Raw genomic sequence first — 22,027 nt, forward strand, 5'->3', positions numbered from 1 at the left:
CTCTCTCCTCTCTGATCTCTCCTCTCTGCTCCCCCCTCTCTGCTCCCTGCTCTCTCCTCTGCTCTCCCCTCTCTGCTCTCTCATCTCTGCTCTCTCCTCTCTGCTCCCCCTCTCTGCTCCCTGCTCTCTCCTCTGCTCTCCCTCTCTGCTCGCTGCTCTCTCCTCTCTGATCTCTCCTCTCTGCTCCCCCTCTCTGCTCCCTGCTCTCTCCTCTGCTCTCCCTCTCTCTGCCTCTCTCTCTCTCGCTGCTCTCTCCTCTCTGCTCCCCCTCTCTGCTCCCTGATCTCTCTGAAGGCTCTCCCCTCTCTGCTCTCTCCTCTCTGATCTCTCCTCTCTGCTCCCCCCTCTCTGCTCCCTGCTCTCTCCTCTGCTCTCCCCTCTCTGCTCTCCCCTCTCTGCTCTCTCCTCTCTGCTCTCTCCTCTCTGCTCTCTCCTCTCTGCTCCCCCCTCTCTGCTCCCTGCTCTCTCTGAAGGCTCTCCCCTCTCTGCTCTCTCCTCTGCTCTCTCCTCTACTCTCCCCTCTCTGCTCCCTGCTCTCTCCTCTGCTCTCTCCTCTCTGCTCTCCCCTCTCTGCTCCCTGCTCTCTCCTCTGCTCTCTCCTCTCTGCTGCCTGCTCTCTCGTCTCCCCTCTCTCCTCTCCTTTCTCCTCTCTCCTCTCTGCTCCCTGCTCTCTCTTCTCTGCTTCCTGCTCTCTCCTCTCTGCTCTCTCCTCTCACCTATCCCCTCTCTGCTCTCTGCTTCCTGCTCTCCCCTCTCTGCTCCACCCTCTCTGCTCTCCCCTCTCTCCTCTCTGCTCCCTGACAATGGACAGAGGGGGTAAGCAGGCACGTTACGTTACCATGGTGATGTTTTGGATCATGTAGATACTCCTCATTCCATCCTCAAAGTTGATCACTTGGCTGCTTGGCTAATCATGATGGTCGAAGCGAAATTGATTCGATAAAAACACGCAAAGCATGTTTTTTGAATTCGAGAAAAATGGTGACATGATTATGTACAAATGACCTCTCGATTGTGACCTTTTGAATAAAGAACTGTCAACTCAATTGAACCTGCTGTAGTACAGACGTTTCTGAAGCCGCAGTAGCAGCAGTCTATTGGTCTGTCCCTGCACCGGGGTATTCAATAATCCCTTGTTTCCTCTCAGGCTATCCGTCTGCGAAAGCTAGCCCAGCAGATCGCCACCTGCAAGCAGATCATCGAGAGATCGTCATCCCTCATCACTCAGGCAGATCACACCCTGAGGGAGGGAGACCACGCCCGCTTCCTGCAGACAGCCAAAAGCATCTGCGAGAGGTGAGCTATCAAGTCAACTGGTTGTTGTGATAATGCTTCAAACAGTCTCAACTGACAGAGTCCCAGGTTGTAACGGGAGAAATGTCATGTGAACTATATATCGTTGTTTTTTAGAGTGTCCATGGCGACAGCATCCTCTCAGATCCTGATACCAGAGATCAACCTGAATGACACCTTTGATACGTTTGCGTTGGACTTTACAAGGGAAAAGAAAATGCTGGAAGGCTTGGATTACCTCACAGGTGAACGCAATTCCGCTTGTTATCCATCTTTTCCCATCTTTTCAGTCAGAAATATATTGAGAACATATCTATAACTCAGGTCTATCTGAAATGAACCATTCTGGTACAGTGCAATTTCTCTGTTTATCTATTTTCTCCAGCAGTCAAATATAAAAGCATCTACACTGTAGCTTCTCAAATGGTTTTTGTCACATGCTTTGTAAACTACAGGTGTAAACTAACAGTTCGGGGTTCGTTTACAGTTGAATTAATTGGATTTAAATTGTTCTGGCTTTTAGGTAATTCTCCACAGGATGTCTTCTGTACTACATTGAACTCTACGTCCAGTAACTTAACCAAATGAATCACACGGCACAATTTTTATTTATAAAAAATCACCTTTATTTAACCAGGTAGGCCAGTTGAAAACAAGTTCTCATTTACAACTTCGTACTGGCCAATGAAGTCACAGCCCCTTGCAAGAATGGACTATAATTTATCTACCAACCCAAATATCCAACCCCTTTTGGTGAAAAAGAATAGTGATTTAAAACATTTTGTGTATATACAATGTACTGTAGTGAGTAGTGTCTACTGTTCATCATTGTTGTCCTAAATAAATGACAAGGACCAGAGACGTGAAGAAAAACAACTAAATGTTTCTATTTTCAGCACCAAATCCCCCAATAATCCGGGAGGAATTATGTACGGCATCGTACGACACCATCACTGCTCACTGGACGTCAGATGACGAGTTCTGTGTGGTCTCCTATGAGCTGCAGTATGCCATCTTCACTGGACAAGCCAATGTCGTCAGTACGTACGCATGTCCTAGATCTCCTCAGTACGGTTCGCTGTGTGACTGTACAGCGTGCCTGTTGTGGTATAAACTGTTCAATCATGAAAGGTCTGAGTGGCCATCTGACTATCTGAGTGGCTATCTGACTATCTGAGTGGCTATCTGATTATCTGAGTGGCCATCTGACTATCTGAGTGGCCATCTGACTATCTGAGTAGCTATCTGACTATCTGAGTGGCTATCTGACTATCTGAGTGGCTATCTGACTATCTGAGTGGCTATCTGACTATCTGAGTGGCTATCTGACTATCTGAGTGGCTATCTGACTATCTGAGTGGCTATCTGACTATCTGAGTGGCCATCTGACTATCTGAGTGGCTATCTGACTATCTGAGTGGCTATCTGACTATCTGAGTGGCTATCTGACTATCTGAGTGGCTATCTGACTATCTGAGTGGCCATCTGACTATCTGAGTGGCTCCTGCTGTGAATAGCTTTTGGGGGGGGGGCATTACATTACGCCGATCAAATAAAGCATTTTTTAATTTCAGAAGGACGGGAACAACCATGCTTTCCTTTGATTGGATAATAAGACGATAATAAGATATCAGAGATCTCTGCTGTGTATCTCTGCTAGAGACTGATCCAGGCCAGAGTATATAGGTTGAGTCAGACTGGATTCCAATCCAGATGGAGATTTGTGTTTCCCTGCGGCTCATGTAAGTGGCAGACTGTTGGAACAGATCACCCTAGCAAGGGTTGCAAGAAATTGTCCCTCTTCTGCCCCAGGGCCTGTTCATACTACAGTGAGCGGACAATGTTATTGTGTACGACGGGTCACGCAGAGAAATAACAGCCGTGAGAGGTTATGACAATACAGATGCTAGAATTACCACAATCTTGATTTGATGACAACAAAGTATTAATTGAAGGTGTTGTTATATCAACGAATGTCTGTTACATTTGTGTGTTTTGTTACAATCCAGTGGTTGTAGCTCCTGTTATTTAACTGACTTGACTTTGTCTGTGGTCTAGGTTTGTGTAACTCAGCTGACAGTTGGATGATTGTGCCCAACATCAAGCAGAACCACTACACAGTGCATGGACTCCAGTGTGGCACCAAGTACATCTTTATGGTCAAAGCTATAAACCAGGCAGGGAGTCGCAGCAGTGTACCTGGGAAGCTCAAGACCAACAGTATGTCAGAGTTTCCAATAGCTGTACCGTGCTGATGTCATTAAACCTTCTTAGGAGATATTGACATATGGAGATATTTACTAGCGTATTTATTGTTTACTGTTAAATTATAAACTGGTTAGTTCGAGCCCTGAATGCTGATTGGCTGAAATCCATGGTATATCAGATCGTATATCAAGGGTATGACATAACATGTATTTTTACTGCTCTAATTATGTTGGTAACCAGTTTATAACAGCAATAAGGCACCTCGGGGGTTGGTGATATATGGCCAACATACCACGGCTAAGGTCTGTGTCCATGCACTCCGCGTTGTGTCGTGCTTAAGATCAGCCCTTAGCCGTGGTATATTGACCATATATCACCCCCCCCCCCCCCCCCCAGGCATTATTTCTTAATTAATCTATGGTCCATTTACAGGTCAGCCGTTCAAGTTGGACCCAAAGTCTGCTCACAAGAAGCTGAAGGTCTCCCACGACAACCTGACGGTGGAGCGAGACGAGACGTCGTCCAAGAAGAGCCACAATCAGGACCGCTTCACCAGCCAGGGCAGCTACGGCGTCACTGGGAATGTGTACATCGACAGCGGGCGCCACTACTGGGAGGCCTTGATAGGAGGGAGCACATGGTAAGGAAATGAACCAGTCGTGCCTCAGATACCTCAGACCAGAACATATGGAGAGACAAAGGTGTGTGAGATTCACATTGGGAAATCCAATCACAGTCTCTGTTACACTAGAATCTTGAAATCTAAAAATCTCTAGGACGCTAGGAGTCCTGTCATTTCCCACAGGTGCTATTTGACCTCAACTAGAGAATGAGCCATTAACATGCTGTTTTTCTATCTTCATCAGGTTTGCTGTGGGCGTTGCTTACAAGTCAGCACCGAAACACGAGTGGATCGGCAAGAACTCGGCCTCGTGGGTATTATCTCGATGCAACAACTCCTGGGTAGTACGTCACAACAGCAAGGAGATGCCCATCGAACCGTCCCCCCACCTGCGTCGCGTGGGGGTGTTGTTGGACTACGACGCCGGTTCCCTGGCCTTCTACGATGGCGCCGGCTCACAGCACCTGTACACGTTCGACATCACCTTCGCTCAGCCAGTGTGTCCCGTGTTCAACGTGTGGAACAAGTGTCTGACTGTTCTCACGGGGCTGCCCATCCCAGACCACCTCGAGGGGACAGACTGCCAGGATTAACAGACCAGCTAATGCAACACAAAGGGAGCAGAACAGACCCACTTCAGCCTCACCTGGCTGCCTTTGTGTCGCACCATCCATGCTGTATAAAGCAGAACAAAGCCATGGTGCCAGATCAGTCTCCAATCATTATCTTATAGAATCAAATACATTGTTTTTGAAAATTATTTATGGAAACCATTTATTGGGTTCAAAAAAATATTGTAGATTTTATTTCTTGCTTTAACACATTAATATTCACTGCTATATTTATGCTTGTTGGTTTTGGGATGCGCTTAGAGAGGAAGGTTTTGGGATGCGCTTAGAGAGGAAGGTTTTGGGATGCTCTTAGAGAGGAAGGTTTTGGGATGCGCTTAGAGAGGAAGGTTTTGGGATGCTCTTAGAGAGGAAGGTTTTGGGATGCGCTTAGAGAGGAAGGTTTTGGGATGCGCTTAGAGAGGAAGGTTTTGGGATGCGCTTAGAGAGGAAGGTTTTGGGATGCGCTTAGAGAGGAAGGTTTTGGGATGCGCTTAGAGAGGAAGGTTTTGGGATGCGCTTAGAGAGGAAGGTTTTGGGATGCGCTTAGAGAGGAAGGTTTTGGGATGCTCTTAGAGAGGAAGGTTTTGGGATGCTCTTAGAGAGGAAGGTTTTGGGATGCGCTGAGGGAAAGGTTTTGGGATGCTCTTAGAGAGGAAGGTTTTGGGATGCGCTTAGAGAGGAAGGTTTTGGGATGCGCTTAGAGAGGAAGGTTTTGGGATGCGCTTAGAGAGGAAGGTTTTGGGATGCTCTTAGAGAGGAAGGTTTTGGGATGCTCTTAGAGAGGAAGGTTTTGGGATGCTCTTAGAGAGGAAGGTTTTGGGATGCGCTTAGAGAGGAAGGTTTTGGGATGCGCTTAGAGAGGAAGGTTTTGGGATGCTCTTAGAGAGGAAGGTTTTGGGATGCGCTTAGAGAGGAAGGTTTTGGGATGCTCTTAGAGAGGAAGGTGGGTATAACGTTTTCAAATTCAGTGAAACTTACTGTATTTTTAAGCAGGCAGTGGTTAGAGCGTTGGGCCAGTAACCAAAAGGTTGCTAGTTCGAATCCCTGAGCTGACAAGGTAATACGTCTTTCTGTTGTTCTGCCCCTGAACAAGGCAGTTAATCCGCTGTTCCCCGGGCAGGCCGTCATTGCCTAGTTAAATAAAACAAAATGAAAAGCTTTTAAAAGAGTTTACCTTTTGTCCATGTATCAGTCGTTAGCAGCATGTTGCTAAATGTTTTACGTGTGACCTGTTTATCTTGACATGTCATCATGACATCCGTTCCTCTGATCACAGAGCAGTTATAACAGGACTATTCATCTACAATCTTCTGTTTCATACAAGATCCTCTCCATGATTATTCTTATGTATTAGGATGATGTTTGTGAAAATAAACATGTTAAGAGTTATTTTTAATAGTTAATCTGCCTCTTTTACAATTGTAAAATCACAGCACTTCTACTGCACTGACAACTTGACTATAATTGACAAACTCACAAAGACACAATTCTTCATTTCTTTGTCAAAAAAAGAAGCACTGCGATGTTAAAAACATTGATTCATGTTGAAGATGTTTACTTCTAAAGAAAAGCCATTTGAAGTGACATTTCAATACAGAAATAATGTCTTAATTGTAATTAGAAACAACATGTGCAATCTCTGTAAATACCTTACTGTTTTCTTCTCCCTATTGGCTCTGTATGTCCACATGCCGGTCGGTACATTTGGTATTTGAGCCATTTGACTTTTTCAGATGCATCATTATTTTCACACATTCCTTGTTAAAAATGTAATAAAATTACATAAATAAAGTGTGAATTGTAATGATATTGCTTTTTATTTGTCTGTTTTTTTTTATTTGCCTAATCTTAACTCATTTTAATTTAATTCAGACACACTCTGTAGGCAAAACAAAAGAAAACCACTTGATATTTTGTGGCTTAGATTCATTTCACCGATTATAAGGTGTCGTGAAGTGTTAGGTGGCTGTATCACTATTAATCTACAGACCACTTCAGCACCGTACAACAACGATGAAGCTGTGATGAGATTCCTTCTGACATCTCTCTTTATCCTCCAGTAAGACCCCACTAGACCCCGATCCTTTCAACTAGTAGTAGACTTTTTAAAAAAAGATCTGAACTCACTGTGACCTCACCATCAGACACCCTCGTGACATGGATCATGACAGAGCCCGAGTGCACGAACACAGTCCAGCTAGAATGATGTTGATTGGAGACGTCTGTAAATAATGTATTTACAAAAATATATATGTTTAAAGACAGTGAAAAGGTTTTGCTGGTCAATTTGATCAAATGTGCATTTGTGGTATTTACACAGTAGCTTAACATACACTTATTTGTTTAAATAACATTATACAAGCTGAAAAACGAGGTATTTACACAGTACAATAACATACCTTATTTGTTTAAATAACATTATACAAGCTGAAAAACGAGGTATTTACACAGTACAATAACATACCTTATTTGTTTAAATAACATTATACAAGCTGAAAAACGAGGTATTTACACAGTACAATAACATACCTTATTTGTTTAAATAACATTATACAAGCTGAAAAACGAGGTATTTACACAGTACAATAACATACCTTATTTGTTTAAATAACATTATACAAGCTGAAAAACGAGGTATTTACACAGTACAATAACATACCTTATTTGTTTAAATAAAAGTACACAGGGTGAAATTGCAGGTGCAGTAGTTAGGCCTACCTAGTTTTCAGAATAAGATGTTTCTATGTTGGACTGTAGCTAAGTCGCTCTGGATAAGAGCGTCTGCTAAATGACTTAAATGTAATGTAAATGTAGCTGTGTATTCAAAACTAATGCATAAAGACAGCTAAGGCAGGATGGAATATATTAAATCTGGCCTTTAATCTTGGACAAAGTATTGGCTTGTGGCTTCACCGAGGTTGGCGGTTGTTTCGGCGATACGGTACCGGAGACAATCCCAATAGAGAGGGATAGAAAGAGATTCTAACCATGCCGACTGATTAAGAAGTTATCTAAGTCACTGAAAACACGGTTCAAGAAATCCTATTTATTTTATTGCATGAACATTTAGTCATTTCAGGGCATTGAGAGAACAGTGGATTTGCACGCAATCTGACACAGAATGGGGTTATCAGCAGTCGGAACGCCCTGAGGCCATTATGAAGCAACCATGGTGTTCAAATAGTCATACAGTAAGATGCTTTTCAAAAGAAGGAAACAAATCAATTGCTATACGGTGTACTTGCTATACGGTGTACTTGCTATACAGTGTGATCAATACGGTGTACTTGCTATACGGTGTAATCAATACGGTGTACTTGCTATATGTGTAATCAATACGGTGTAATCAATACGGTGTAATCAATACGGTGTACTTGCTATACGGTGTAATCAATACGGTGTACTTGCTATACGGTGTAATCAATACGGTGTACTTGCTATACGGTGTAATCAATACGGTGTACTTGCTATACGGTGTAATCAATACGGTGTAATCAATATGGTGTAATCAATACGGTGTACTTGCTATATGGTGTAATCAATACGGTGTACTTGCTATACAGTGTAATCAATACGGTGTAATCAATACGGTGTAATCAATACGGTGTAATCAATACGGTGTACTTGCTATACAGTGTAATCAATACGGTGTAATCAATACGGTGTACTTGCTATACGGTGTAATCAATACAGTGTAATCAATACGGTGTACTTGTTATACGGTGTAATCAATACGGTGTAATCAATACGGTGTACTTGCTATACGGTGTAATCAATATGGTGTAATCAATACAGTGTACTTGCTATACGGTGTAATCAATATGGTGTAATCAATACGGTGTACTTGCTATCCGGTGTAATCAATCCGGTGTAATCAATACGGTGTAATCAATACGGTGTAATCAATACGGTGTACTTGCTATACGGTGTACTTGCTATACGGTGTACTTGCTATACGGTGTAATCAATACGGTGTAATCAATACGGTGTCCTTGCTATACGGTGTAATCAATACGGTGTACTTGTTATACGGTGTAATCAATACGGTGTACTTGTTATACGGTGTAATCAATACGGTGTACTTGTTATACGGTGTAATCAATACGGTGTAATCAATACGGTGTACTTGCTATACAGTGTACTTGTTATACGGTGTAATCAATACGGTGTACTTGTTATACGGTGTAATCAATACGGTGTACTTGCTATACGGTGTAATCAATACGGTGTAATCAATACGGTGTACTTGTTATACGGTGTAATCAATACGGTGTACTTGTTATACGGTGTAATCAATACGGTGTAATCAATACGGTGTACTTGCGGTGTACTTGCTATACGGTGTACTTGTTATACGGTGTAATCAATACGGTGTACTTGTTATACGGTGTAATCAATACGGTGTAATCAATACGGTGTAATCAATACGGTGTAATCAATACGGTGTACTGTTTGATGACTGATGAACATTCTAAAGCTGTAGTCTCAAACACTATATTTTTTTAACAAACTGTATTAATGAATAACACATATTGGAAAGACTTATTATATTAAGCAACAATATCAGGTGATTTTTAATATCAAATTATTATTTGAAACTTATATTCGGATGTGGATTATATGTCTTGGATATACTGTCCAGTACATTCACCATTTTTCCAAGGAATGGCAAAGAAACATGGAACGTATCAACGTTGGGCAAGAAAATTATATTTTAACTGAAGGTAAATTGGTTGTTTTTCTACCACAACAAAGAAAGAGCATTCTGTTAGACGAACATTAACTATGTAATCATATTTTCTCCTTTATTCCCCAACTCTTTTATATATATATTTATTCTTTATTTAATTAGGCAAGTCAGTTAAGGACAAATTCTTATTTACAAATTCTTATTTACAATGACCTAACCCAATTGTACACCGTCCTATGGGACTCCCAATCACGGCCGGTTGTGATACAACCTGGAATGGAACCAAAGTCTGTAGTGACGCCTCTAGCACTGACACGCAATGGCTTAGACCGCTGCGCCACTCAGGAGCCCCTTATGAAGATAAACATTTCACATAAATGAAAGCAGATTGTTTGGTTGAAAACAGCGCAAAAATACCAACAGAGAAGGAAACCCAGACGAAACTGGTGAAATATATGTATGACTAATATGTGTGTCATTACTAGATGCAGATCTCTGACCTTTCTTGGGACTTATCGATCCACGTCTAGACAGACTGCATGCTGGGGGCAGAAACTGTCTCATACCCCTTCATAATAAAGTCGTTGAATAGACGCAGTACATGGCCGTCTATGAGTCTGTCAGTCTGGTTCAAGGGTTCTTGCTTTCACAAACATTCCTCAGACAGTATTTTTGGGATTGCTCTTTGTATAAGTGTCTCTTTTAAAAATACATTCAGCACAACGTATGTTGATTTACAAACCAGTACAGTTTGACATGGTTTTGTCTGATATTATTGTAATTCTGAGAGTCATACAGAAGTGTTCCGTATGCCTAGTTATGTCCTTAGATTGTGGAAAAATCACTTATTGGATGTCAAATCTGATCCAGGGCTCCACCTGGTGGTAAATATCACCATCTCTGTATGGTAGCAGGTAAAACACACACATTACAATCTACCTACACATTACACATACTATCAGAGTCTGTTACCTAGCCAAGAATTTTCAACTCAACTCCACCCAGGTAGCAGACACCAAAAGGACATTCTTATTAATCTAATTCTAGGAGCGATGGGCAACAGCAGTGAGTGCTTCTATGCTGTCATGCAAATTGATGCTTTGGGTTATGTCATACCTCTGTTTAGTGACACAATGTCAAAGAGTGTCCTCAATGGGGGCGTGTGCTTTTTTGGGGTGTGTGCGTCTTTTTGTCAATAACAGCTGGTGCGCGATGTCTAATATTAAAGAAGTCTCGAGATATTGCTCGCCTGAGGTAGAGTACCTTATGATAAGCTGTAGACCACACTATCTACCAAGAGAGTTCTCATCTATATTATTCGCAGCCGTCTATTTACCACCACAGACCGATGCTGGCACTAAGACCGCACTCAACCAAATCTATAAGGCCAAAAGCAAACAAGAAAAGGCTCACCCAGAAGTGGCGCTCCTAGTGGCCAGTGATTTTAATGCAGGGCAAACTTAAATCAGTTTTACAAAAATTTTACCTGAATGTCACATGTGCAACCAGAGGAAAAACATCTCTAGACCACCTTTACCCAACACAAAGAGATGCATACAAAGCTCTACCCCGCTCTCCATTTGGAAAATCTGACTAATTCTATCCTCCTGATTCCTGCTTACAAGCTAAAACAACACGTCTGCCACGCTGATCCTCAACACTGGGGCCCTTCAGGGGTGTGTACTTAGTCCCCTCCTGTACTCCCTGTTCACCCACGACCGCGTGGCCAAACACGACTCCAACACCATCATTAAGTTGCTGACGACACAACAGTGGTAGGCCTGATCACCGACAACAATGAGACAGCCTATAGAGAGGAGATCAGAGAACTGGCAGTGTGAGCAGGACAAAGGAGCTGATGGTGGACTACAGAACAGGCCCCCTTTAACATCAACTGGGCTGAAGTGGAGCGGGTCAAGAGTTTCAATTTCCTTGGTGTCCACATCACCAACGTTCTTGTCATTGTCCAAACACACCAAGACAGTCGTGAAGAGGGCATGACAAATCCTTTACCCCTCAGGAGACTGAAAAGACTTGGCATGGGTCCCCAGATCCTCAAAAAGTTCTAAAGCTGCACCATCAAGAGCATCCTGACCGGTTGCATCACCGCCTGGTATGACAACTGCTCGGCATCTGACCGTAAGGCGCTACAGAGGGTAGTGCGTACGGCCCATATTCCTGCAATCCAGGATCTATATAATAGGCGGTGTCAGAGTAAAGCCCATAAAATTGTCAGAGACTCCAGTCACCCAAGTCAAAGACTGTTTTCCTTGCTTCCGCAGAGTGTTATTGTGTTATTGACTTGTTTATTGTTTACTCCATGTGTAACTCTGTGTTGTTGTCTGTTCACACTGCTTTGCTTTATCTTGGCCAGGTCGCAGTTGTAAAAGATAACTTGTTCTCAACTGGCCTACCTGGTTAAAAAAAGGTGAAATAAAAAATAAAAAGCGGTACCAGAGCGTCAAGTCTGGGACCAAAAGGCTCTGTCCTCCCTTCTACTCCCAAGCCATAAGACCGCTGAACAATTCATCAAATGGCCACCGGACTATTACATTGACCCCCCCTATTTATTTTGTACACTGCTGCTACTCGCTGTTTATTATCTATGCATAGTCCCTGCACCCCTAATTACATGTACACATTACCTCTAACTTGTACCCCCTGCACACTGACTTGGTACCGGTACCCCCTGTATATAACCTTGTTTATTGTTATGTTATTGTGTTACTTTTTATTATTTTTTACTTTAGTGTATTTGGTAAATATTTTCTTAACTCTTCTTGAACTGCACTGTTGGTTAAGGGCTTGTAAGTAAGCATTTCATGGTAAGGTCTACACTTGTATTCGGCGCATGTGACAAATTTAGTGAACAACACTGTTCACTAAATTCCACCTGAGCATAAACCTTCATTTATCATCTTAATTTCCGTCTGCAACGTTTGAAGCCTTTCAACGTTTCAACCAATGAAGTCTACATGTGTTCAGAAAATAGTCATACTATTGGAAGCTGTAGTCACAGTCCTCCCCCTTTTTGGAACTCCGCCCTTTTTCCCGGACCAGGACCCCGTCTGCTGCTGTCGGGTTTCCACTAGATATTACAGCCACAAAGTACGAATTGGCATAACTGTACCGTAAAAATGTATGAAAACAAAACATGTATTGTTGGTCTTCATTTAAGGTTAAGGCATAGGGTTAGTAGTGTGGTTAAGGTTAGGATTAAGTTTCAAATTACATTTTTAAAAGGTCAATTGTAGAAATAAGAGGAGTTCATGACTTTGTGGCTGTGGTAAATAGCGACGGCCGCGCTGAGGACCAACACGTAGACTATGTGACTGTGTCAGAGAACCAATTTAGGCTACAGTGGTTCATCCTTTAAAAATGGCAGCGTACTGCGGTGCAGCTTGCATGGTGCTGCAGAATTCAATGACACTTTATTTAAGTGTGAAGCACTGGGACCATTAATGCTGGTTAGTGCTAGTTTGACCACCAGAGGGCATCTTTGAGAAGCATTTGATAGTCGCCCTGGGTGATATGGCCTAACAGTAATATCAGAGTTTTGGACGCCTAATAAAAGCATAATCAGTGCTCTAACTCCCCCTTGTGGTGGTCTGGAGCAATGAAGTGGTGTCGCAGGGTACTGTACTAAACCACAAATTACCTTTAAATCCCGCAGCATAATTGCAAAACATTTAGTGGAGAAACCACTGTAGATGTAGGTTCTCTGACACAGTCACGTAGCCTACATGTTGGTTATGTGACTGTGTCAGAGGCACAAAAAGTACCAACAGAACAAAGTAGTATGGACCTGTTTCCATTTGTAATGGAATAAAACATCAGACATTTAAATGTCAACCTGTTATCAAAATCCTAGTTCCCTGTCAACAGTTTTCTCTTAAACAGTCAGAACTGGTGGCTCTGACTGAGAACGTACAGCAGGAGCATTCTTACAACAACGAGTTGGAGAACATCAACACGGTTAGCTGTCTTTAAAAAAAAATGTATTAAACCCTGTACCCATCCTCCTTTCTGTGGCATTTTAAATCCTTTAGCAAATGTCATTGGTTAATCTTTTTCCTGACTCGAGCCTTGCAAAAGTTCATTCTCGCCCTGTCTCTGCAGAAATTTAACCCGCCCACACGGTCTGTAAACAGTGAAGGATTTATACCAATGCTTTGGAAATTGGATGACTGTATAGAGTATGTTTCTTCCCATGTAATTATATTTTCATCCCACATAGGAAAGTGTGTATTCTATTGTAGAGCTGTGTCTTCATATTGGATGATTTACTTCCTTTTTTTTCAGGCAAACTTTAAGGATTACCCAGTGTATCTGACCAAGTTCCAACAATGTCTGTCTAAAGCCCTTCATGAAGACTCACACTGGGAACGCTATGCAGAATCTCACCAGCCAGTTAACAAACGGGTAGGAAGGAGTCCTCAGACGCTTTTTTATCATGGATTTTGACTTGGTACTGGTACACAAGTCTTCTGTCTTGAGTTGTCTGTCTGATTTAAAATGTATTTTTCTTTCAGGATCTGTTGGGTCTAACGGACCCAGACGATGCCTTCACACTGTGTCAAGTTCAGAGCAGTTGCACCCAAAGTCAGAGTGAGTATAATTATTTATTTATTCTGTTGGAATTAAACATCAAATTGCTAAGCCATCCTTTTGGTTGAAAAACTCTGTTGTGTTTGTAGAGATGAATCATAGTGATTGTTCTTTCAGATGCTGATTGAACAAATGGAACAGAGGTCAGAGAGAATACTTGAGTGAGTATTGGGTTCATGTACTGTATGATCATGGCTTATCAGGATCGCCTCACCTACTGTGGTGTGTTCTGTTATCTTTATGTCATTCAAATCAACGTTTATTTGTCACATGCGCCAAATACAACAGGTGTAGACTTTTACAGTGAAATTCTTACTTACAAGCCCTTAACCAACAATGCAGTTTATAGAAAAATGGCCTTAAGAAATAAAAGTAACAAATAATTAAAGAGCAGCAGTAAAATACCAATAGCTAGGCTATATACAGGGGCTACCGGTACAGAGTCAATGTGCGGGGATACCGGTTATTCGAGGTAGTTGAGGTAATATGTACATGAAGTTAGAGTTATTAAAGTGACTATGCATAGATAATGAACAGAGTAGCAGCAACATAAGGGGGGCAATGCAAATATTCTGGGTAGCCACTGCTTAGATGTTCAGGAGTCTTATGGCTTGGGGGTAGAAGCTGTTTAGAAGCCTTTTGGACTTAGACTTGGTGCTCCGGTACCGCTTGCCATGCGGTAGCAGAGAGAACAGTCTATGACTAGGGTGGCTGGAGTCTGACAATTCTTAGGGCCTTCCTCTGACACCGCCTGGTATAGAGGTCCTAGATGGCAGGAAGCTTGGCATCGGTGATTTACTGGGCCGTACGCACTACCCTCTGTAGTGCCTTGCGGTCAGAGGCCGAGCAATTGCCATACCTAGCAGTGATGCAACCAGTCAGGATGCTCTCGATGGTGCAGCTGTAGAACCATTTGAGGATTTGAGGACCTGAGGGGGAATAGGTTTTGTCATGCCCTCTTCACGACTGTGCTTGGACCATGTTAGTTTGTTGGTGATGTGGACACCAAGGAACTTGAAGCTCTTAACCTGCTCCACTGCAGCCCCATCGTTGAGAATGTGGGGGTGCTTGGTCCTCCTTTTCCTGTAGTCCACAATCATCTCCTTGGTCATGTTGAGGGAGAGGTTTTTGTCTTAGCATCACACGGCCAGGTCTCTGATCTCCTCCCTATGTCAGAGGCCGAGTCTTCTCTGGTCTCTACTCCTCCCGTTACGGGGTCTGAGACGCCGAAGCTTCCCACCATTAGCTCTGACAAATTGAAAACTCTAGTCATTGGCGACTCCATTACCCGCAGTATTAGACTTAAAACGAATCATCCAGCGATCATACACTGTTTACCCGGGGGAAGGGCTACCGACGTTAAGGCTAATCTGAAGATGGTGCTGGCTAAAGCTAAAACTGGCGAGTGTAGAGAGTATAGAGATATTGTTATCCACGTCGGCACCAACGATGTTAGGATGAAACAGTCAGAGATCACCAAGCGCAACATAGCTTCTGCGTGCATATCAGCTAGAAAGATGTGTCGGCATCGAGTAATTGTCTCTGGCCCCCTCCCAGTTAGGGGGAGTGATGAGCTCTACAGCAGTCTCACAACTCAATCGCTGGTTGAAAACTGTTTTCTGCCCCTCCCAAAAGATAGAATTTGTAGATAATTGGCCCTCTTTCTGGGACTCACCCACAAACAGGACCAAGCCTGACCTGCTGAGGAGTGACGGACTCCATCCTAGCTGGAGGGGTGCTCTCATCTTATCTACCAACATAGACAGGGCTCTAACTACTCTAGCTCCACAATGAAATAGGGTGCAGGCCAGGCAGCAGGCTGTTAGCCAGCCTGCTAGCATAGTGGAGTCTGCCACTAGCAGAGTCAGTGTAGTCAGCTCAGCTATCACCATTGAGACCGTGTCTGTGCCTCGACCTAGGTTGGGCAAAACTAAACATGGCGGTGTTCGCCTTAGCAATCTCACTAGGATAAAGACCACCTCCATTCCTGTCATTTCTGAAAGAGATCATGATACCTCACATCTCAAAATAGGGCTACTTAATGTTAGATCCCTTACTTCCTTAATGTTAGATCCCTTAAGGCAATTATAGTCAATGAACTAATCACTGATCATAATCTTGATGTGATTGGCCTGACTGAAACATGGCTTAAGCCTGATGAATTTACTGTTTTAAATGAGGCCTCACCTCCTGGCTACACTAGTGACCATATCCCCCGTGCATCCCGCAAAGGCGGAGGTGTTGCTAACATTTACGATAGCAAATTTCAATTTACAAAAAAAAAAAAAATGACGTTTTCGTCTTTTGAGCTTCTAGTCATGAAATCTATGCAGCCTACTCAATCACTTTTTATAGCTACTGTTTACAGGCCTCCTGGGCCATATACAGCGTTTCTCACTGAGTTCCCTGAATTCCTATCGGACCTTGTAGTCATAGCAGATAATATTCTAATCTTTGGTGACTTTAATATTCACATGGAAAAGTCCACAGACCCACTCCAAAAGGCTTTCGGAGCCATCATCGACTCAGTGGGTTTTGTCCAACATGTCTCTGGACCCACTCACTTTCACAGTCATACGCTGGACCTAGTTTTGTCCCATGGAATAAATGTTGTGGATCTTAATGTTTTTCCTCATAATCCTGGACTATCGGACCACCATTTTATTACGTTTGCAATTGCAACAAATAATCTGCTCAGACCCCAACCAAGGAACATCAAAAGTCGTGCTATAAATTCACAGACAACACAAAGATTCCTTGATGCCCTTCCAGACTCCCTCTGCCTACCCAAGGACGCCAGAGGACAAAAATCAGTTAACCACCTAACTGAGGATCTCAATTTAACCTTGCGCAATACCCTAGATGCAGTTGCACCCCTAAAAACTAAAAAGAAATCCCATAAGAAACTAGCTCCCTGGTACACAGAAAATACCCGAGCTCTGAAGCAAGCTTCCAGAAAATTGGAACGGAAATGGCGCCACACCAAACTGGAAGTCTTCCGACTAGCTTGGAAGGACGGTACCGTGCAGTACCGAAGAGCCCTTACTGCTGCTCGATCATCCTATTTTTCTAACTTAATTGAGGAAAATAAGAACAATCCGAAATTCCTTTTTGATACTGTCGCAAAGCTAACTAAAAAGCAGCATTCCCCAAGAGAGGATGACTTTCACTTTAGCAGTGATAAATTCATGAACTTCTTTGAGGAAAAGATTATGATTATTAGAAAGCAAATTACGGACTCCTCTTTAAACCTGCGTATTCCTCCAAACCTCAGTTGTCCTGAGTCTGCACAACTCTGCCAGGACCTAGGATCAAGAGAGACGCTCAAGTGTTTTAGTACTATATCTCTTGACACAATGATGAAAATAATCATGGCCTCTAAACCTTCAAGCTGCATACTGGACCCTATTCCAACTAAACTACTGAAAGAGCTGCTTCCTGTGCATGGCCCTCCTATGTTGAACATAATAAACGGCTCTCTATCCACTGGATGTGTATCAAACTCACTAAAAGTGGCAGTAATAAAGCCTCTCTTGAAAAAGCCAAACCTTGACCCAGAAAATATAAAAAACTATCGGCCTATATCGAATCTTCCATTCCTCTCAACATTTTTAGAGAAGGCTGTTGCGCAGCAACTCACTGCCTTCCTGAAGACAAACAATGTATACGAAATGCTTCAGTCTGGTTTTAGACCCCATCATAGCACTGAGACGGCACTTGTGAAGGTGGTAAATTACATTTTAATGGCATCGGACCGAGGCTCTGCATCTGTCCTCGTGCTCCTAGACCTTAGTGCTGCTATTGATACCATCGATCACCACATTCTTTTGGAGAGATTGGAAACCCAAATTGGTCTACACGGACATGTTCTGGCCTGGTTTAGATCTTATCTGTCGGAAAGATATCAGTTTGTCTCTGTGAATGGTTTGTCCTCTGACAAATCAACTGTAAATTTCGGTGTTCCTCAAGGTTCCGTTTTAGGACCACTATTGTTTTCACTATATATTTTACCTCTTGGGGATGTTATTCGAAAACCACTATTGTTTTTCACTATATATTTTACCTCTTGGCCTCTAATTGTCCCTCGCTAGAAGCATGTGTTTCCTAGAAACAAAACAGAGATGCTTGTTCTAGGTCCCAAGAAACAAAGAGATCTTCTGTTGAATTTCTAAGCAAACATTGCAAAAATCTGAAACTTTCTGTCCAAAAATTATGCAGAAAAATTAATCCATGCTTTTGTCACTTCTAGCTGGAGGCAGGGCTTTCTCCTATAGAGTACATACCTACACGCTCCATTTTTCCCTATGGAACGGTCTGCCCATACCCATGTCAGAGACGCAAACTCGGTCTCAACCTTTAAGTCTTTACTGAAGACTCATCTCTTCAGTGGGTCATATGATTGAGTGTAGTCTGGCCCAGGAGTGGGAGGGTGAACGGAAAGGCGCTGGAGCAACGAACTGCCCTTGCTGTCTCTGCCTGGCCGGTTCCCCTCTTTCCACTGGGATTCTCTGCCTCTAACCCTATTACAGGGGCTGAGTCACTGGCTTACTGGGGCTCTCTCATGCCGTCCCTGGAGGGGGTGCGTCACCTGAGTGGGTTGATTCACTGTTGTGGCCATCCTGTCTGGGTTGGCGCCCCCTCCTTGGGTTGTGCCGTGGCGGAGATCTTTGTGGTCTATACTCAGCCTTGTCTCAGGATGGTAAGTTGGTGGTTGAAGATATCCCTCTAGTGGTGTGGGGGCTGTGCTTTGGCAAAGTGGGTGGGGTTATATCCTTCCTGTTTGGCCCTGTCCGAGGGTGTCCTCGGATGGGGCCACAGTGTCTCCTGACCCCTCCTGTCTCAGCCTCCAGTATTTATGCTGCAGTAGTTTATGTGTCGGGGGGCTGGGGTCAGTTTGTTATATCTGGAGTACTTCTCCTGTCCTATTCGGTGTCCTGTGTGAATCTAAGTGTGCGTTCTCTAATTCTCTCCTTCTCTCTTTCTTTCTCTCTCTCGGAGGACCTGAGCCCTAGGACCATGCCCCAGGACTACCTGACATGATGACTCCTTGCTGTCCCCAGTCCACCTGGCCATGCTGCTGTTCCAGTTTCAACTGACCTGAGCCCTAGGACCATGCCCCAGGACTACCTGACATGATGACTCCTTGCTGTCCCCAGTCCACCTGGCCATGCTGCTGCTCCAGTTTCAACTTCCACCTGACTGTGCTGCTGCTCCAGTTTCAACTGTTCTGCCTTATTATTATTCGACCATGCTGGTCATTTATGAACATTTGAACATCTTGGCCATGTTCTGTTATAATCTCCACCCGGCACAGCCAGAAGAGGACTGGCCACCCCACATAGCCTGGTTCCTCTCTAGGTTTCTTCCTAGGTTTTGGCCTTTCTAGGGAGTTTTTCCTAGCCACCGTGCTTCTACACCTGCATTGCTTGCTGTTTGGGGTTTTAGGCTGGGTTTCTGTACAGCACTTTGAGATATCAGCTGATGTACGAAGGGCTATATAAATACATTTGATTTGATTTGATTTGATTCTATAGGCTGTCTCATCGTGGTTAGTGATCAGGCATACCACTATTGTGTTGTCGACAAACTTAATGATGGTGCATGCCTGGCCATGCAGTCATGAGTGAACAGGGAGTAAAGGAAGGGACTGAGCACACACCCCTGAGGGGCCCCTGTCTTGAGGATCAGCGTGGCGGATGTGCTGTTACCTGTCCAGTATCCAGTTGCAGAGGGAAGTGTTTAGTTCAAGGGTTCTCAGCTTAGTGATGAGCTTTGAGGACACGATGGTGTTGAACACTGAGCTGTAGTCAATGAGTAGCATTCTCACATAGGTGTTCCTTTTGTCCAGGCATGAAAGGGCAGTGTGGAGTCTTAGTCACATCGGCTACAGAGAGTGTGATCACACAATCGTCCGCAACAGCTGGTGCTCTCATGCATGTTTCAGTGTTACTTTCCTCGAAGCAAGCATAGAAGTAATTTAGCTCATCTGGTAGGCTTGTCTCACTGGGCAGCTCGCGGCTGTTCTTCCCTGTGTAGTATGTAATAGTTTGCAAAGCCCTGCCACATCCAGATTAGCCACTCACTGCCGGATCCTTACAAGGCACCCCGATCTCCTTCCGCACGGTTGGTTAAGAGCCAATAAAATGGCAGCCATCCCCTCCGGGTGCCATTATTATTTACATTTATTTCCTAATTACTACACATGTTATGTTACAGTATCTATGTGTAAAACCTACCCGTGTGCTGTCACCTATGTGTAATGCCTACCTGTGTTCTGTCATCTATGTGTAATGCCTACCTGTGTTCTGTCATCTATGTGTAATGTCGACCCGTGTTCTGTCATCTATGTGTAATGCCGACCCGTGTTCTGTCATCCATGTTTAATGCCGACCCGTGTTCTGTCATCTATGTGTAATGCCGACCCGTGTTCTGTCATCTATGTGTAAAACCTACCCGTGTTCTGTCATCTATGTGTAATGCCTACCCGTGTTCTTTCATCTATGTGTAACGCCGACCCGTGTTCTGTCGTCCATGTGTAATGCCGACCAGTGTTCTGTCGTCTATGTGTAATGCCGACCCGTGTTCTGTCATCTACAATCGCAGACTTGACCAGCCAAAACAATAAAGACCACTATGCATTAGTAATGGGCTCCTAATCAATTGTGCTATTATTTAATGTGGTTTTTTTTGTTGCGTTATTTGTAATTTATTTTGTACATATTATGACCGAAAAGAGCTTCTGGATATCAGAACAGAGATTACTCACCGTGAACTGGACAAAGATGATTTTCTTTAACGAGTCGGACGCAAAGGATTTATTCCAGATACCAGACCAGGCCCAAATCTCAGATATTCGCATGAAGAGAAGACACAGATACAGGGGACGCAGGTCCGGGTGCCTTGTGAGAATTTGTCGGCGAGTGGGTAACCCGCCTCTATCATCCGTCCTATTGGCCAATGTGCAATCATTGAAAAATAAACTGGATGAACTCCTGTCAAGACTATCCTACCAACGGGACATTAAACTGTGATATCTTATGTTTCTCCGTGTCCTGTCTGAACGACAACATGGATAACAAGGGGTGGCAGTCTGTGTCTATTTGTTAATAACAGCTGGTGCGTGAAATCAAATATTAAGGAAGTCTCAAGGTTTTGTTTGCCTGAGGTAGAGTATCTCATGATAAGCTGTAGACAACACTATTCACCAAGAGTTAATCTATATTTTTCGTAGCTGTCTATTTACCACCACAAACCGATGCTGGCACTAAGACTGTACTCAACGAGCTGTATAAAGCCATAAGCAAACAAGAAAATGCTCATCCAGAGGCGACGCTCCTAGTGGCAGGGGACTTTATTGCAGGGAAATGTAAATCTGTTTTACCTCATTTCTACCAGCATGTTACAGGTGCAGCAAGAGGAGGCAAAAAACTTGACACCACTTTTAATCCACACAGAGACGCTTACGAAGCTCGCCCCCCATTTGGCAAATCTGACCACAATGCTCTCCTCCTGCTTACAAGCAAAAACTAAAGCAGGAAGTACCAGTGACTCACTCAATATGGAAGTGGTCAGATGACGCAGCTGCTAAGCTACAGGACTGTTCCGCTAGCACAGACTGGAATATGTTCTGGGACTCATCCAATGGCATTGAGGTGTATACCACATCAGTCACCGGCTTCATCAATAAGTGCATTGATGACATTGTGGTAGGCCTGATCACAGACAACGATGAGACAGCCTATAGGGAGGAGGTCAGGAACCTGGAAGAGTGGTGCCAAGGCAACAACTTCTCCCTCAATGTGATCAAGACAAAGGAAATGATTGTGGACTACAGGAAAAGGTGGGCAGAAGAGAAGACACAGATACAGGGGACGCAGGTCCGGGTGCCTTGTGAGAATTTGTCGGCGAGTGGGTAACCAGCCCCCATGCTCATCAACAGGGCTGTAGTGGAGCAGGTTGAGATCTTCAAGTTCCTTGGTGTCCACATCACCAACA

At 43.6% G+C, this 22,027-nt stretch overlaps 1 protein-coding gene and 1 pseudogene across 5 annotated transcripts in view; both read left to right on the forward strand.

Moving 5' to 3' along the window:
* The window catches only part of LOC115118925 (E3 ubiquitin-protein ligase Midline-1-like), a 96,204-nt gene extending 89,661 nt beyond the window's left edge, over positions 1-6,543 (forward strand). For 3 of the 5 annotated variants that reach the window (XM_065016047.1, XM_065016044.1, XM_065016046.1), the window contains exons 5-11: positions 1,148-1,296; positions 1,411-1,538; positions 2,190-2,333; positions 3,352-3,513; positions 3,934-4,141; positions 4,368-5,315; positions 5,366-6,543. In XM_065016047.1, coding sequence (XP_064872119.1) covers positions 1,148-1,296; positions 1,411-1,538; positions 2,190-2,333; positions 3,352-3,513; positions 3,934-4,141; positions 4,368-4,716 — 1,140 coding nt within the window. In that variant the 3' untranslated portion in view covers positions 4,717-5,315; positions 5,366-6,543. Of the gene's footprint in view, positions 1-1,147; positions 1,297-1,410; positions 1,539-2,189; positions 2,334-3,351; positions 3,514-3,933; positions 4,146-4,367; positions 5,342-5,365 lie in introns of those variants that run through there. The other 2 variants (XM_065016045.1, XM_065016048.1) reach the window with 2 other exon arrangements.
* A 6,497-nt stretch (positions 6,544-13,040) lies between these two features.
* The window catches only part of LOC115118924 (conserved oligomeric Golgi complex subunit 3-like), a 35,895-nt pseudogene continuing 26,908 nt past the window's right edge, over positions 13,041-22,027 (forward strand).

This window comes from Oncorhynchus nerka, linkage group LG3 (genome assembly GCF_034236695.1).
Source record: "Oncorhynchus nerka isolate Pitt River linkage group LG3, Oner_Uvic_2.0, whole genome shotgun sequence".
Lineage (NCBI taxonomy): Eukaryota > Metazoa > Chordata > Actinopteri > Salmoniformes > Salmonidae > Oncorhynchus > Oncorhynchus nerka.